We start from the raw sequence: 13048 nt of genomic DNA, 5'->3' as shown, positions 1-13048 counted from the left end.
ACCTGTAATCCCAGCTACTTGAGAGGCTGAGGCACGAGAATCGTTTGAGCCCCGGAGGCAGAGGTTGCAGTGAGCTGAGATCGCACCACTGCACTCCAGCCTGGGTGACAGAGCAAAACTCCATGTCAAAAAAAAAAAAAAAAAGTATGTCGGAGACCGATTGGGGGTGAGGGGCTGGCAGCGGGAGACAGATAACAGCTTCTCAGAATGCAGAGTGATGAAGGCTGGAACTAAGGCCACTATGGAGATAGTCAGCTATACTTGGTGACTTATTTGATACAGGAGGGGGGACATATAGAGAAGACTCTGGCAAGCATCTTTGGTGCTGATCTCTAGAGCACTCATTAGGTGGCCTTGAATCTTTGTAGCATAGAGGTCTTTGAAGTATCCCAGGCTGGGATTTCCTCAAAGGCGGCAATGAATGAAGTTGAAGTGGGGCCCTGTCAGCAGTGGTCCTATCCCCAATCAGAGTCATGGGAGTGCAGTGCAGGGAGCTTCAAGCAGAGAGGTAGAGCCATAGAGAGCTAGGGAGAGGCCAGAACCTCCCAGCTTAGAGCCCCTCAGACTTGTATTTGCTTCCAGCTTCAAGTCTGGATAGTCAGAAGTTTGTGACAGTGCCCTCCAGTGATGAAGTGGTAACTAACCTGGAAGTGCTGACAAGCAAATGCCTCCATGGGAAGAACTACTGTCGACAGGTCCTCTGTCTGTATGATCTTGCCAAGGTATGTGCCAAGGGGTTGGGGCTCCTCTTTCTGAGAGGGAGGGAAATGAGAAGTTTGAGGTTGATTTTGGACATTGCCAAGTCAGTCTTTTAGATGCTAATCATGACCTGGGAATAGAGCTCTTGTCAGGATGTTGGCCCTCATAACTTTATCTTTGGGGAATGGTGGGGAGGACACCAAGCCAGGTGTCAGGGCAATCTGACTCCTGGCTACAGCTCAGCAAACCAGAAAGCTAGCGCTGTGGGCCCGTTTCATCATCTATAAATGATGATTTGACCATGAGGGTCTCTTCTAGACTTAATATCTTGGGTTTTGCATTATGATTGTTTGGAGCATTCCATATGGAATGTGATGACTATAAAGACAAGAGCCAGAGGAAGCAGAAATCGTCTGTACCTTTGCACTGCTTGGGGGAGAAAAACAGTAGACTGGAAGTAGAAGAGCACAAGAGAAATAAAGCCAAACCCTAAAGCCCTCATCTTGGAGAAGACTCAAAGACTTCTTTGGAAATTGAGGGTTTTGCTGCTGCTCTGGGAATAATAAAGGCTCTTGCATTTTAGTCGGTGTTCTTACATTTCATAATATTTTTAAAACTCAGGCCGGGCACGGTGGCTCACGCCTATAATTCCAGCAATTCGGGAGGCCGAGGCGGGTGGATTACTTGAGGTCAGGAGTTTGAGACCAGCCTGACCAACATGGAGAAACCCCGTCTCTACCAAAAATACAAAAATTAGCTGGGTGTGGTGGCACATGCCTGTAACCCCAGCTACTTGAGAGGCTGAGGCAGGAGAATTGCTTCAACCCAGTAGGCAGTGGTTGCGGTGAGCCAAGATCGCGCCATTGCACTTCAGCCTGGGCAACAAGAGTGAAACTCTGTCCCCCCACCGCCAAAAAAATAAGTGTTCAACAAGAGAATAACCTGATGCTTTCTGAATACAAGCCTTTCTTTTACCTGGATTTGGCTTTGGTGAAATGATAGAAAGGGTTAGAAAACAGTACTTGCTTTTTTTAAGGTTCCTGCTGAGGGTGAGGAGTCTGTAAGCTCAGAAAACAGTGGAGTCTATCCACATCAGATTTCAGAAAGGGCTCTTTTGCTTTTTCCTGGCTTCTAAAAGTGGCCTTGACTGGCTTTGTCTTCCTCTCAGGAGTTGGGCTGTTCCTACACAGATGTTGCTGCTCAGGATGGTGAAGCCATGCTCCGGGAAATCTTGGCCTCTCAGCAGCCTGACCGATGCAAACGAGCCCAGGCCTTCATCAGCACGCAGGGCCTTAAGCCAGATACTGTGGCTGAACTCGTGGCAGAAGAGGTGACACGGGAGCTGCTTACTTCATCACAGGGAACAGGTACCCTACCCCCCAGGGATTCCCAACCTCTCCGACAGCATTCTCTAGTTCCCAGTGTTAAGGATTTGGATGTTGTGCTTATATACATCCTGTATGTGGTTCTCTCAAGTTTCTGGATTCCAGTAATGTATTTTGTTTAAATACAACAAAATACATGCTTTATTTTTTACAAAATACATGTACAAAATACGTGCTGTTGCTTTTTATTGTTTTATGATTACACTGGGAGTAGCTGTGGCTTTCTGAGCTAAAGAACTGTCCTGGCCGGGCACGGTGGCTCACGCCTGTAATCCCAGCACTTTGGGAGGCCAAGGCTGGCAGATCACGAGGTCAGGAGATCGAAACCATCCTGGCTAACACGGTGAAACCCGCCTCTACTAAAAATACAAAAAAGTAGCCAGGCGTGTTGGCGGGCACCTGTAGTCCCAGCTACTGGGGAGGCTGAGGCAGGAGAATCGTTTGAACCTGGGAGGCTGAGGTTGCAGTGAGCCAAGATCACCCCACTGCACTCCAGCCTGGATGACAGAGCGAGACTCCATCTCAAAAAAAAAAAAAAAAAAAAAAAAAGAACTCCTGTCCTATAAAATGACCAATAGGCCAAGGGTTTTGAGCTCAGCAAGCGGAGAGCTGCAGAGCTACATTAGCATTACCTCCTGGTGCCCAAGCCTGGGCAGAGTGAGCCTCTCTTAGATAAAACCAGCACCTGTCTTCACACCTCTCTGTACAGGACATAAGCAGATGTTCAGCCCAACAGAGGAAAGCCAGACATTTCTTCAGCTGACCACTCTGTGTCAAGACCGCACATTGGTAGGCATGAAGTTGTTGGATAAGATTTCCTCCGTTCCCCATGGGGAATTGTCTTGCAGTAAGTTATTGGCCTTTTTCTTACATATTTTGGCCCTAAACAGGTCTCAAAAGGTCTCCCAGTCTCTCCAGAACTTGATTTGGGTCCCTGTTCCTGCTCTGGATGCCTAGCCCTCCAGCAGGAGTTATAAGTTCTTGGTAGAAAGCCTTAACTTCACTGAAGAAAATTTAGAAATTATGGATGAGTACCCCCAAATTTAAAATCATACAAAAAGTAACCTTTACTCAACATACTTATTTCACTCTTATATTGCCCTGCAAAGTGAACATTATTGTCCCCATTTTAGAAGGGAGACAAACTTTACCTTAGGAAAGCTGATTACATCTGTTAAGTGGCAGAGCTGGTATTCGAACCCAGTCCGTGGATTCAAAGCCTGTTTATTTTCCATAATGTCTAACTCATTATAGGCCTTCATTACAATGTGTGATAAGTTCTCTTTTTTAAAAAATGACATTACACTCTGCATAGTTTATAATTTTTTTACTTTATGAATATGCTGTCATTAACATTTTTCATGGCATTGAATATTCTTCTATATAACTTATAATGGTTACACAGATTTCTTATAAATAATGAAAAATTGTATATTAGAATGGGGAACAGTGGCCCACGTCTGTAATCCCAATGCTTTTGAGAGGCCGAGGGCAGAGGATAATTAGAGACTAGGAGTCTGAGACCAATCTGGGGAACATAGTGAGACCCTGTCTCTAAAAATATCTTTAAAAACTTAGCAGGCCATGGTGGTGCACACCTGTAGTCCCAGCTACTTGAGAGGCTGAGGTGGGAAGATCCCTTGAGCCCAAGAGTTGGAGATCGCAATGAGCTCTGATTGCAACACTGAACTCTAGCCTGGGCAACAGAGTAAGATCCATCTCTAAAAGAAATTTAAGGCCGGGCGCAGTGGCTCACGCCTGTAATCCCAGCACTTTGGGAGGCCGAGGCAGGTGGATCACGAGGTCAGGAGATCGAGACCATCCTGGCTAACACGGTGAAACCCCGTCTCTACTAAAAATACAAAAAATTAGCTGGGCATGGCTGCAGGCGCCTGTAGTCCCAGCTACTCGGGAGGCTGAGGCAGGAGAATGGCCTGAACCCGGGAGGTGGAGCTTGCAGTGAGCGGAGATGGCGCCACTGCACTCCAGCCTGGACAACAGAGCGAGCCTCCAACTCAAAAAAAAAAAAAAAAAAGAAGAAAGGTAAATAAAAATAGCCTTTTCTATCTCTTCTCGGTCCAGTTGAACAATATTTACTGAGTGCCAGGTGTGTGCCAGGCACTATAAGCATCTAGGATATGGTGTATAAGCAATTCCTGGAGCTCAGACTAGGGTCTTAATACACGGTAAGAGCCAGAATGATGGGGTCAAGATAGAGTTCTGGAGGAAATGTCCAAACAAAGGCCTGAAGGATTCATTGTCAGGGATGCTTAGAAGTCAGTAGGACTGGAGAGGGCCCTGCCAGATGCAAAAGCCCAGAGGCTACAGCATGTTTTAAGGATGGAGAATCTTTTTCAGTCCTCACATTGCAGGTGTTTTTCCCAGTTTGCCTTTTCATTGTGCTTACAGTGATTGTAGTATTTTTAAATCTGTACATGTCAGACTTTCACTACTCTAGAAAGCCAGAACACCAAATGGCACTTGATTAGGCCCTGAGACCTTCCGCTGGGATACAAGCAGAGAATGCCCTTGGATTCATGTTGGCAGGAACTCCATCAGTTTGTCTGCAGAAAGTTTCTCCATGTTTAGAAGGCGAGGGTGCTGTGTTCTCATTTTGGGGGCCTTTTGGGGAAACAGTCACTACATGATTGTCTTTGAGGATTGTGCCATGACTGAGAGAACGATTTGGATGTCATCAAGGGGCTGTCTCAAAGCTATAGCTGCTGAATTCAGGGACTTCGGAGGGCTGATGGGAGGCCCCTCTCCAGACAGGCCCCTTCTCCACCAGGCCCTTTTTCCCTCCTGCCAGGCAGAGGTTGACAGTGGGTAGCCAGGGTTCATAATCCTATCTTACCAGTGCCCACCCTCCCAGCCACAGAGCTCCTGATCCTGGCCCATCATTGCTTCACCCTGACGTGCCACATGGAGGGCATCATCCGAGTCCTACAGGCCGCCCAGATGCTCACAGATAACCACCTGGCCCCCAGTGAGGAGTATGGGCTGGTGGTAAGTAGCCCCCTCAACCCCAGTCTCCATCCTGTGGAAACCTTTGAGAGGAGTAGAAAGGGTGGGAGCTAGCCCAGAGCTGATGTAGTCGTAGGGAGTTCTGCCCATCTGGATACCACTACCTACTTGAGAGTTGGCTGGGCAGCCCAACCCTCTGCTCCAAGTTATGATTTCTGTCAGAATCAGAGGTTGCTCCAAAGGAGCAAAAGGGAGAAGATCCCTGCCAGGTTCCAGGGCCATCCCACCCCCTAGTCAGGGCAGTTAACTTTTCTAGATAGAGGGCTGAGACAGCTGCATTTTTCCCCAAAACAAGGTTTGGACCTTCCCCACATCTCTGAATTGAAGTAAGTTGGCCACTCAGTTCCCATGTGCCTCCCTAAATTCTCTGGGCTTGAAACTGACCTGAGTGGCTGAGCAAGCCACTGGGCCACTGTCATGAGTAGTGGTGAAAAGAGGAAGAGTGCCTGCCCAGGAGAATGGCACTTTAGCACTTGAGAGTCACATTTAAGGATAGCAAAGCCGGGCATGGTGGCTCACGCCTGTAATCCCAGCACTTTGGGAGGCTGAGGCAGGCGGATTGCCTGAGGTCAGGAGTTCAAGACCACCCTGACTAACATGGTGAAACTGTCTCTTTACAAAAATTAGCCAGGCATGGTGGCACATGCCTATAATCCCATGCCTATACTTGGGAGGCTGAGGCAGGAGAATTGCTTGAACCCGGGAGGTGGAGGTTGCAGTGAGCCGAGGTTGTGCCACTACACTCCAGCATGGGTGACAGAGCAAGACTCCATCTCAAAAAAAAAAAAAAAAAAAAAAAAAAAGAACAGCCAATGGTGGCCCAGTGACTGACATTTCTGAATCCTCCAGAGGCTCCCTGTTGGGTACATGGGAGGGAGGTGAGCATGGTAGCCTGGAAATTAGCCCTTCTCCTGGAGCTTGGCATCTGAAAGCAACCACTGATGGTAGTTGTCTGGCTCAGAAAACTCCAGACTCCAGGTGATGCTGATGCGAGCTGTCCTCCCACTTCACAGGTACGGCTCCTCACTGGCATTGGAAGGTACAACGAGATGACATACATATTTGATTTGCTGCATAAAAAGCACTACTTTGAAGTGCTAATGAGGAAGAAGTTGGATCCGGTAGGTGCAAAATAATGAGCTCCAGGATGGGGTGTACTGCTGATAATTCAGGAGCCTCAGCTCTTCTCGGGAATAATCTCAGTCAGGGTAGACTCTTGGGAAAATGGAGGGAAGGAATTAGGGACCTCCCCAAGACATACACTGTCACCAGTGGCTTCAGATTCTGGTTCAGATCAGTCCGTGAATATGCTGATGCCATATATATTTTTTTTTCTTTTCTTTTTTTTTTTTTTTGCGACGGAGTTTCACTCGTTTCCCAGGCTGGAGTGCAATGGCGTGATCTCGGCACAACATCCGCTCCCCGGGTTCAAGGGATTCTCCTGCCTCAGCCTCCCAAGTAGCTGAGATTACAGGCATGCACCACCACACCCGGCTAATTTTGTATTTTTAGTAGAGATGGGGTTTATCCATGTTGGTCAGGCTAGTCTTGAACTCCCGACCTCAGGTGCTCTGCCCATCTCGGCCTCCCAAAATGCTGGGATTACAGGCATAAGCCACCGTGCCCGGCCGATGCTAAATACTTAAGAAAGTAAGTTTGTCCTCCTCCACCTCAGCCTCTGTCACCTGCCTCTACTGTCTTAAATGCCTTCTCTGGCAGGGGCAAAAACCCTGAGCCAGGCTGAAAGTGGATTGTCTAGCTCTGAGGTTGTTTGAGGGCTTTTAGAGTGGAGAGTTTTCAGGAGACTGTGAAAAACTGTGCTGCTCAGAGCCAGGCTAGGAATCAAACACAAAAGTTTAGACCAAAAAGCTGTGCAGCCATAATTATTATGATGAACAGGAAGGCGGCTTGGAAGCAAAGGCCTGACTTGGTTAGGTCTTGGGCTCTGCGAGCCCGTGTGTCCTCAGTGTGCTCTGTGACACCAAGCATACCCCTCACAGTACCTGTTTCCAGATCATTTGTCTGGATGATTCATTGCTTCTGCTCATTTCACCTTTGGCTTCTGGGAACATGGGCCCAGCCAGGCAGGATTAAGAGACAAAGCAGAAAAAAATCTCTCTTTAGTATTGGGCCAATTTCAGGACAGACCGGTCTAGTCATCAAGTGAGGAGCAAGTCCTGGACATAGGTGCATCTTCAAGATCCCCCAGAGGGTTTTTTAAATTGTTTTTGAGGCAGTTTTCCTTCTGCATTTAAATATTTTAATAACTTTTTTCTGATTACAAAAGTAATGCATATTCCAGGTGAGACACTTGGAAAACAGAACAACACAGAAAAAGTCCTCAGTGTCTATCCATCATCTGGAGACAGTCACTAACAATTTGGTATAGGCCCTTTCTTTGCACATGTACCTGAAAACATCTATATATAATTACATTTTAATAAAACATACAGTGAAGAGATGAAATATCCTGCTTTTCTCACTTAAAGTATATCATGACTATTTCCGAAATCAACACATCATCTCCTACATAAGTTTTAATGGCTACATGGTATTCTCTTCCCCTTATTTTGAACATCTGGATTGTTTCTCATTGTTTGCTATTAAATATCCCTGTTACATTCATCTTAGCACTTTTCTCTGCTTATCTCTTTAGGGATAAATTCCTAGAAATTGAATTGTCAGATCAGCTTATGCGGGTGTATTTTTAAGGTTTCTCCCTTTAGAAAAAGTTTTGCCTTTCACACTTCCAACAGGAAAGCACACATGCCTGTTTCCTCATAGTTGGGACAGCATAAAACTTGTATTCATTCTCATTTTTGCTCCTCTTCCTTTTTCTTGGGAGTTTTTAAGGAATGCAGAACAAGGTGACTCAGCTAGTCCTGTCTGCCTTGCAGTCCCTGACTGACACCTTGCTTTTCCCTTTTATTCTGGGCAGAGTGGTACCCTGAAAACAGCCCTGCTGGACTACATCAAACGCTGCCGTCCTGGAGACAGTGAGAAGCACAATATGATTGCCCTGTGCTTCAGCATGTGCCGGGAGATTGGCGAGAACCACGAGGCAGCTGCCCGCATCCAACTGAAATTGATTGAGTCTCAGCCCTGGGGTGAGTGAGGTCACAGCCACACTACCAGAACAGTGCTGCTAGCTGGGTAAAATTCTTTTTTTTTTTTTTTTTTTTGAGACAGAGTCTCGCTCTGTCCCCAGGCTGGAGTGCAGTGGCACAATCTCAGCCCACTGCAACCTCCGCCTCCCAGGTTCAAGTGATTCTCCCGCCTCAGCCTCCCGAGTAGCTGGGATTACAAACACCTGCCACCACACCCGGCTAATTTTTTGTATTTTTAATAGAGATGGGGTTTGACTATGTTGGCCAGGCTGGTCTTGAACTCCTGACCTTGTGAACCGCCCGCGTCGGCCTCCCAAGGTGCTGGGATTACAGGCGTAAGCCACCATGCCCGGCCCTGGGTAAAATTCTTACAGCAAAGGACAAGAGCCCATGAGATGGGCTATTAGAATCTTGAGGTAGGTGGCCCAGCTCAGTGGCTCATGCCTGTAATCCTAGCACTTTGGGAGGCCAAGGCAGGTGGATTGCCTGAGCTCAGGAGTTCAAGACCAGCCTGGGCAACATGGTACAATCCTGTCTTTACTAAAATACAAAAAAAAATAGCCAGGTGTGGCGGCGTGCGCCTGTAATCCCAACTACTTGGGAGGCTGAAGCAGGTGAATCACTTGAACCCGGGAGGCAGAGGTTGCAGCGAGCCAAGATTGTGCCACTGCACTCCAGCATAGGTGAGAGTGTGACTCCATCTCAAAAAAAGAATCTTGAGGTGGATATGTCGCTCAGCAGGACCCCCACTTGGGCAGACAGATGGAATGGAGACTTTGAAGGCATTTGCAACTTAGGATTGTACTCTTGGATCTATAGCCTATATATCCAGGGTATCATCCACCAGGAACCAACATGCACGTTGATACCATGTAAGCCTTCTTTGATGTTTTGGAGAAACGAGGCATTAGAAGGGGCACTGAATCCTACTCCAGAGTGAAGTTACAATAAGCGTATGCATTTCTGGCCCAATAACCTTTATCTGAGTGAGGTGTTCCTGCCTATGAACATGGCTGGGATGTTTCTATTCTAGCCACCATCACAAGTGGGATGAGAACAGTCGGCTTTGGGAGTCAGACTCGGCAAATCTTCTTTATTTCCCCTACAGAGGACAGCCTCAAGGATGGGCACCAGCTGAAGCAACTGCTGCTGAAGGCCCTGACTCTGATGTTGGATGCAGCAGAGAGTTACGCCAAGGTAACCAAAGGCTTTTTCCAGACTGGCCTTGGGACTTGCTGTCTGCAGTAAAATTATTTTCTTTTGTCCTTGGGCTCTTTCCAGGTGAAGGGGGAGGGCATCATAGGCCAACCAGGAACAGAAGGGTTGAATACCATTGTGAGGGTTCACACAGGAGGTGACAACTAGGTCTTTCTCTACTGTGCCTCTCTCCACCCTTGTTCCTCAGGACTCCTGTGTGCGACAGGCCCAGCACTGTCAGCGGCTCACCAAGTTGATAACTCTGCAGATTCACTTTCTGAATACTGGCCAGAACATAATGCTCATCAACTTGGGTCGCCACAAGCTGATGGACTGTATTCTGGCCCTACCTCGGTTCTACCAGGTGAGCAAGAAAGCAAACTGTAGCCAGCACTGCTAGCATCCTCTCTCCTGTCCCACTCATGGAACCCAGAGGTAAGGTCTCAGGGCTAGTGACAGAACCAGGACAGTCCAGTTCTGACTTAACTCTCTGATACCAACATAAAACGGCAATTTGATGTATTTCTCTCTAGTATATTGTTGGGCAGAGGTTAGAGAATGGTAAGACAGTGCTGTCTCCCTTTCCTGTGCTATTAGGCCAGCAGAGAGGCAGACACCTTTGGCCCTTTAACCCCAGGCTGTGGACTAGTACTGGCCCAAGGCCTGCTAGGAACCAGGCTACACAGCAGGTGAGCGCCGGGCAAGCAAGCTAAATTACCGCCTGAGCACTACCTCCTGTCAGATCAGTGACAGGACTATATTTTTATAAGGAGCATGAACCCTGTTGTGAACTGCACATGCAAGGGCTTCTTATGAAAATCTAATGCTTGATGATCTGAGGTGGAACATTTTCATCCCGAAACCATCCCCTCCCAGTCTGTGGAAAAACTGTCCTCCAGGAAACCTGTCACTGATGCCAAAAAGGTTGGGGACCACTGCCTTAAGACAGTTGAGGTTCCAAGTAATACTCTTGCTAGTGGTCCTGCAAGAACCTCCTAGCCCCAGCAGTTACACAATGGCACACTCAGGTTAGTACAGGAAGTCAGGGAAATTGCTTCTAGCCCTTTAAAGAAGTGGATTATCAGGGAATCAGCCCTTTCACTGTTCCTCATACTGCTGAGTTAATGGGAATAATATATTCTTAGCAGTTTCAATTCATTCTGAGGAAAATTAAAAACACTGAAAGAAGCTGGGCATGGTGGCACATGCCTGTAGTCCCAGATATGCAGGAGGCTGAGGCGGGAGGATCTTGAGCCCAGGAATTTCTGGTCCAGCCTGGGCAACATAGGGAGACCCTGTCTTTTTTTAAAAGGGTTTAAGATAATTTGGGGATTTATGAGAGGGAAAATGCCAAACACACACCAGACTTTTCACCACCTCTGATACATAGAGCCTTTTAACATAATTGGTAATGATCATATTCACTACATGAGTGAGTATACAGTATTGTTTTCTACAACAGTTAGTTTGTTTTTGATTTTACATCAGATGGGCTCTGATGGTGTCCTTCTTCACTTCTCTCCTTTTAAGGCGTCTATTGTGGCTGAGGCCTATGATTTTGTTCCAGATTGGGCTGAAATTTTATACCAGCAAGTGATTCTTAAAGGAGACTTTAATTACTTGGAAGAATTTAAGCAGCAAAGGTTATTAAAGTCCAGTATATTTGAAGAGATTTCCAAAAAGTAAGTATTAAAAGTTGACTGTAAACATTGCTCCTTGCCTCTGCTTTGAGGTGAGACAAGTGTAAGAATTTTATGGCTAAGTACACCATGCCTTTAGATTACCTCTACTTAAAATGGCAAAGCAGTATCAAGAATCCTTAGAAGAAAGTCTTTTAACAGATTTATGCAAAGAGATCAACAAGAACAGTTTGCTCATAGTGCTTTGTACTTTTAAAATGGGAGGAAAGCTACTCAGTGCCAAAAACCTAAAACACTGGCCAGGCCCAGTGGCTCACGCCTGTAATCCCAGCACTATGGGAGGCCGAGACAGGAGGATCACTTGAAGTCAGGAGTTCGAGACCAGCCTCGCCAACATGGTGAAACCCTGTCTCTACTAAAAATACAAAAAATAGCTGGGTGTGGTGGCCGGCGCCTGTAGTCCCAGCTACTCGGGAGGCTGAGGCAGGAGAATCACTTGAACCTGGGGACAGAGGCTGCAGTAAGCCGAGATCATGCCACTATACTCCAGCCTGGCAACAGAGTGTGACTCTTGTCTCAAAAAAAACGAAAAACACTATAACATCAGAGGTGCCTTTTGGAGTACTAAACTTACTCTATAAGGTGAGCATTAACATACTCATTTTTTATCAAGCACCCCTAATACTAGTCTGAGATAACCCAGATTCCAGCACCCTCTCCTCTATAGGTAATAGTAAGTGGTACTTCGGAGCTGACAGTCCTCACTCAAAATACAGTATCCTAAGGTGGGCACAGTGGTGCACACTTGTAGTCCTAGTTACTCGAGAGGCTGCAAGAGAAGCAGCTGAGCCCAGGAGTTCACACTCTGAAAAGCCACTGTACTCCAGCCTGGGCAACACAGTGAGACCTCCATCTTTTATTTAAAAGAAAAAAAAAAAAGGGCAGGCACAGTGACTCACGTCTGTAATCCCAGCACTTTGGGAGGCCAAGGCAGGCAGGTAACTTGAAGCCAGGAGTTCAACACCAGCCTAGCCAACATGGCAGAACGCTGTCTCTACTAAAATTACAAAAATTAGCCAGGGTGGTGGCACATTCATGTAATCCCAGCTACTCGGGAGGCTGAGGCACAAGAATCACTTGAACCCAGCAGGCGGAGGTTGCAGTGAGCCAAGACTGCTCCTCTGCACTCCAGCCTGGGCAACAGAGTAAGACTGTCTCAAACAAAACAAAACAAAACAGTATCTTAACCTGTACATTATGTTTCTTTATCTAGATATAAACAACATCAGCCTACTGACATGGCCATGGAAAACCTGAAGAAATTACTCACATATTGTGAAGATGTTTACCTGTATTACAAGTTGGCATACGAACACAAGTTTTATGAAATTGTAAATGTGCTTCTGAAGGACCCTCAGACAGGTTGCTGTCTAAAGGACATGCTAGCAGGTTAGATGATTTCATAGGTGCCTGTTTTCTTGTACTGTTAGCAGATTCTGACAGATGTGATGAGAAGAATAATGCATTGGAGATCTTTGCTAAAGTTGAACAATCCCGGTACTGTACCATATCAGTCCTTTGTGGGTAGTAGGTAGCAAGTGAGAAACTTTTCAGAAGGAAATTCCTATTTAAAATGGATTGATTTTAGATGATTATTCATCCATACCATTTTATATAGATACTAGTATTAAGATCAAAAGCTTCCTCTTCCTCAGGACAGCTTCTACTTTAGATGATCCAATAATGATTAAAGAATACCTGTACCTGCAGATTCCAGTTTCAAAGAAATTTAATTATTATTTACACAGTTAAGGAACAGGTGATACATTTTCATTTGTTAGAAACTGATCTTTCTGTAATAAAATAGATTTTCAATTCAGTGTATGTCATTATTACTGCTAAGGAAATCTTAGCCCTTGTCTGCCTTAAAAGAATCTTTATTTACTGTAATTATTGCTGTGTAGTCACTACTTTTTGTTAATTCCTCAAATCACTT

At 46.2% G+C, this 13048-nt stretch overlaps 1 protein-coding gene across 3 annotated transcripts in view; it reads left to right on the top strand.

Annotated features, from left to right (window-relative positions):
- SPG11 (SPG11 vesicle trafficking associated, spatacsin) overlaps window positions 1-12931 on the top strand; it is a 101846-nt gene extending 88915 nt beyond the window's left edge. For 2 of the 3 annotated variants that reach the window (XM_024232354.3, XM_054532744.2), the window contains exons 31-40: window positions 583-722; window positions 1868-2066; window positions 2794-2931; window positions 4957-5090; window positions 6122-6229; window positions 8047-8215; window positions 9324-9412; window positions 9621-9776; window positions 10943-11094; window positions 12326-12931. In XM_024232354.3, the coding sequence (XP_024088122.2) occupies window positions 583-722; window positions 1868-2066; window positions 2794-2931; window positions 4957-5090; window positions 6122-6229; window positions 8047-8215; window positions 9324-9412; window positions 9621-9776; window positions 10943-11094; window positions 12326-12506 (1466 nt within the window). In that variant the 3' untranslated portion in view covers window positions 12507-12931. Of the gene's footprint in view, window positions 1-582; window positions 723-1867; window positions 2067-2793; window positions 2932-4956; window positions 5091-6121; window positions 6230-8046; window positions 8216-9323; window positions 9413-9620; window positions 9777-10942; window positions 11095-12325 lie in introns of those variants that run through there. The other variant, XR_008514121.2, reaches the window with a different exon arrangement.
- Window positions 12932-13048: the final 117 nt, after the last annotated feature.

Source organism: Pongo abelii, chromosome 16 (genome assembly GCF_028885655.2).
Source record: "Pongo abelii isolate AG06213 chromosome 16, NHGRI_mPonAbe1-v2.0_pri, whole genome shotgun sequence".
Taxonomy (NCBI): domain Eukaryota; kingdom Metazoa; phylum Chordata; class Mammalia; order Primates; family Hominidae; genus Pongo; species Pongo abelii.
Note: the sequence above shows the minus strand (reverse complement) of the source record. Positions and strands in the feature narration are given on the sequence as shown.